Raw genomic sequence first — 4,144 nt, forward strand, 5'->3', positions numbered from 1 at the left:
ACACACACACACACACAGTGCAACTGGTCAAAATGACAGCATGAGACCGCTCACTGGGGCCCATTATGCTGCCAGGCTTTTTCAACTTTGTGCTCGGGAGCCCACCAGGAGGCCCTGAGAGGGGAACGGGCAGCTATTCAAACCCAAATGACGGGAATAATGAGTGGTCTTTACCTAATAGCAAAATGAAAGCTAATGGGCTTTGGACCAGAGCCAACATAAATGTCAGCATGTTCAGCACTGCAACACACATCAGTACAATCTCAAACACACTGTTAGAAGGCTGAAGGATGTTTCTAATAATTATGATGTCCACTGACTAAATCAAAGTTTGTTGTCGTACCTGGTCGAGTTGTGAGTCTGAAAGATTGTCTTGGTCAAACATGTAGGTGGCGTTGTCTGGACCCAGCAGCCTACGAGCCATACGCTCCTCATAGGACAGTTTCTGTCGAAATTGAAGCTTTATACTGTTAAACTGACGTTCTTCATACACACACGTAGAAAGTGTGCTGTGATTTGTTTTGGTAAACTTTTGCAATTATGTTTTCTGTTAGGTTCAAACAGGCACACACTGTGTCAGTGTGGATGGGTGGGGGTGTGTGTGTGAGACGGGGGAATGATGGTTTTGATGAATGAAATGTAGGATTCTTGATTTCCACTACAGTTTGCGGGACACACACATACACACACCTGGCTGGTTCTCCTCCTGGCCTCCTTTGAGCGCAGCTTCTTTTCCAGATCCTGGATGAGGGCGTCTTTGGAGCCCTGGATGTCATCATCTGTGGAGCGAGAGGAAGAAGGACGAGGAGCTACAGACTTCTTCAGGATGGGCTTGGGAAGGCTGGTGGACAGAGAGAGACAGGTGTTTCAATTCATTCTAACTTAAGGACACAACATGGAGACATAAAATCATTCCAGATAATAAAGTCCAAAACACAAAAATGTTGTTGTTTTTTTTACCTAATTATTCAACATACATTTGTACATAAACTTCCTGAACACAGCATAAAACGTTTGGACCATGACTGTAGTTCTTCTTACTGTTAAATCATTGGACAGTAAACCTGGCCTTCTCTGTTCACACACTCATACACACATCTCTTCCCTCTGCAGAAATACATACATTTTGCTCCAATATTTTTAAGTGTGGGAACTTCACGTGCATGCCAAATGAATCTAACTCACATGTTTGGCGTCCCCTTGTAGCTGGCGGGCAGGGAGACCACAGCAGGAGGTACTCTGTTCTGACTGTTAGCAGTGCTGGGCTGCAGGAGAGAGGAGGAGGATGGAGAGAGAGGGGAGCGAGGGAGGGAAGGGGACACTGGGAGAGGCTGCTGAGGGAGGGAAGAGGGAGAAGAGGAAACCCTCATGGGGAGGAGGGGGCTGGACGGGGCGAGTGGGAGCGGAGGGGGGATGAGAGAGTGGGGAAGGTTGGAGTTGGGATGACAGGCTTGGAGGAGCGAGAAGGGGGGGAAAGGCGGACTGCGAGGCAGGCACAGAGAGGAGGAAAGCGGCGGGTGCCGACATTGGTGTCCTGCGTTGGCTGGTAGGGGTGGCGCTGCCGAGGCCGGTGGCCACTGGGGATGCTGGGGTGAGGGGTGATGGTAGAACGCATGGTGGTGCGGAGGGAGACGGGGAGGAGGAGAAGGCGGGAAAGGAGGACGAGGGAAGGTGGTGGAGTCGCGAGGGACTGAGCATGGGGGCAGCTGAGAGGAAAGAGGAGGGCGCCGAGGAGGCGGGGTGGAAAACGCGGAGAGCTGAGGACCTGGTCGAGGAGGGGAGAAGACTTGCCTCATGCCGTTTGCCTGGGTCTGGATCTGGGTCTGGATCTGGGTCTGGGTCTGGATTGGGGTCTGGATCTGGGGCCGCAGACTTGGTTTGGTTCTGACTGAGGCTTAGCGACTGAAACTGGGACTGAGTCTGCGACAAGGACTTGGAGACAGACTGAGTCTGAGAAAAAGACTGGCTTTGTGTAGACATCATTTTAGCTTGACTCTGTGACTCCGTAACATTTGGACTCATTTGGGGACTGTTGAGGTTCTGTTGGGAGTTATTTTGGTTCTCCTGGGCCTCCCGCAGAACACTATCATAGCTGGGTGCCTGGAAGGAGGGCTGCGATTGAATAAAATGCCTCGGGCGTGCATAGTTGAAGGCGCTGGGAGGGAAGGCGCTGGGAGTGAAAGTAGGCAGGTCTGACAGGTTCATGTTGTTGCCTCCTGACTGGGAGGACTGAAAGACAGAAGACACATTTACAAAAAAGTGACTACGATGCAATTCAACCATTTTTGAGAGCAATGAAGAGACATTTAGAAACTTTTACACATTTGATTTCGCTGGGATAAAGCAAATGAACATGCTCGCAGGAGATACTGTGTATAGCAAACTGCCTTGGCTGCATACAGTGTACATGTATTACATCTATCAACTGCTGTTTTTTCTCTTAAATACATTTTCCCTTCCCATTCAACCTAGCAGTAGTTAGGCATGATGGCAGATATTAACAGTTGCAGCACACACTGTGTGTAAGAAAGCGTCCTTACACTGAAACTGATCTTGCTTGGGGTGAACAGCTTGGTTGCCTGGGTGGCCTCCTTGAGTTGGGCTGGTGGTGGTGGTGAGGGTGGAGGGGGAGGGCTGGGCGTACAGGCTCGGACAATGACCTCTGGTGACCTCTGGCCCTCTGAGCTCAGGGCGCTCTCCTCCTCACAGGAGTGGTTGGCCGGCTGAGGCTCTGGAAAACTGAGAACACACAGACGTATTAGCAAAGGTTTGAATGTATTCAGCAGCAGAGAGTCGGACAGAGTGATGGCTGACACACAGGAATGGATGTGATGAAAATGTCCTTAAGTTCCTAAAGCTAAAGGGATTTTATCTGTGACAGTTCAAACCGAGTGTCAGCTCCACCTGCAAGAAAAAACCCCAAGATCCAAAGTCCCTCAACAGTGATTGTGGTACAGGAAGTATAGGAGTGCAAACCTCCCACTGCGGAGGAGAACATGAGCTCTTCTGATAAACAGATTCACGTTCCATGGGTTCGGTGTAGTAGTTCCTGTTGACACGAGGCTACACGAGCTAACCTGCAAACAGACAACGGTGGCTGCCATGTTCCACACTGCACAACACTGAACCTGCGCAAGGAGAGGGTCTGAAAGGACCAACATCCCAACCCTGTCTGCGCTGCACACACTGCAGAGATTAGCCTGCACTGAAGAAACCATATCCACTAACATCAACACGTTCCCATCCCGACTGTAACCAGCTGATGTTTAAGTTACCCACCTGGCCATGAGATCATTTCAACTTTGTGATGCAGCCCGTACGTACCATCAATAGCTGAGGTGTTTACCGTCCTGATCGATATTTCAACCAGTGAGTGAAATGATACAGCCTCTTTAACTAGAGGAGACATGTTCCAGTGTGGCTGCCATCACACCTGTGGCACTGTGTAATGGGAGTAACTGATATCAGAGGGTCTGCTCCCATTCAGCCCATTCTCTAGTGTTCTGCCTGTCATACCAAGCCTGGCTGCTCCTCCACTTTCTACTAGGAAAGAATGTTGTTTCCATGACTACCACGTCGTCGGGGCTACGCAGGAGCATGATGACAATAGCAGTCTCTCTCTCTCTTCGCTCTCTCTCTCTCTGTTTTTCTGCATTTCCTCCTGGTCTCCTGAGGGCACAGACCGTCTCTGCCAGCCGGCGTCAGCTCACCTACAGTCAACATCTGGATTAAAACACACTTATGTTACTCTTTCATATCAAACCTTGACAATGAGTGGTGAAAATATACCTGACTGCACCTGTTAAGTGTTTATGAAGTGCCATGGTTCTTCTCTGGCCATGGTCTAACTTTCCACCAAGTTCAATAAAGTTTGTTTTGAAAAAGAAAAGATTAGGTTTTAAACTAAATGTGCCTGTGCTCTTTGGGGGACATACTATCAAGTGTCTGTACATTAGCTGAAAGATACTTTTGGTATTGCTGTGCTGAAATGTCTTGTGTGTCCGTGAGGAGCAGACATTTTGGCCGGTCAGAGCAGAGAGAGCACAGGTACTGTACGGTATGATGGGGAGGCAGCACGGTGACAGCCTGCTTCAGGTGCTCATCAGTATAATAATAATAATGATAATAATACATTTTATTTAAA

The 4,144-nt window shown here is 49.1% G+C and overlaps 1 protein-coding gene across 2 annotated transcripts in view; it reads right to left on the reverse strand.

The window, feature by feature from the left end:
- Positions 1 to 1,398, reverse strand: part of myot (myotilin) — a gene marked incomplete at its 5' end in the record, with an annotated part of 8,690 nt that extends 7,292 nt beyond the window's left edge. The window contains 3 exon segments of one of the 2 annotated variants that reach the window (XM_035669915.1): positions 344 to 445; positions 691 to 841; positions 1,186 to 1,398. In XM_035669915.1, coding sequence (XP_035525808.1) covers positions 344 to 445; positions 691 to 841; positions 1,186 to 1,398 — 466 coding nt within the window. 2 annotated transcript variants of the gene reach the window in all.
- Positions 1,399 to 4,144: the final 2,746 nt, after the last annotated feature.

The sequence above is a fragment of the Morone saxatilis genome, unplaced genomic scaffold (assembly GCF_004916995.1).
Source record: "Morone saxatilis isolate NCDOM2014 unplaced genomic scaffold, NCSU_SB_2.0 Contig22, whole genome shotgun sequence".
NCBI lineage: Eukaryota > Metazoa > Chordata > Actinopteri > Moronidae > Morone > Morone saxatilis.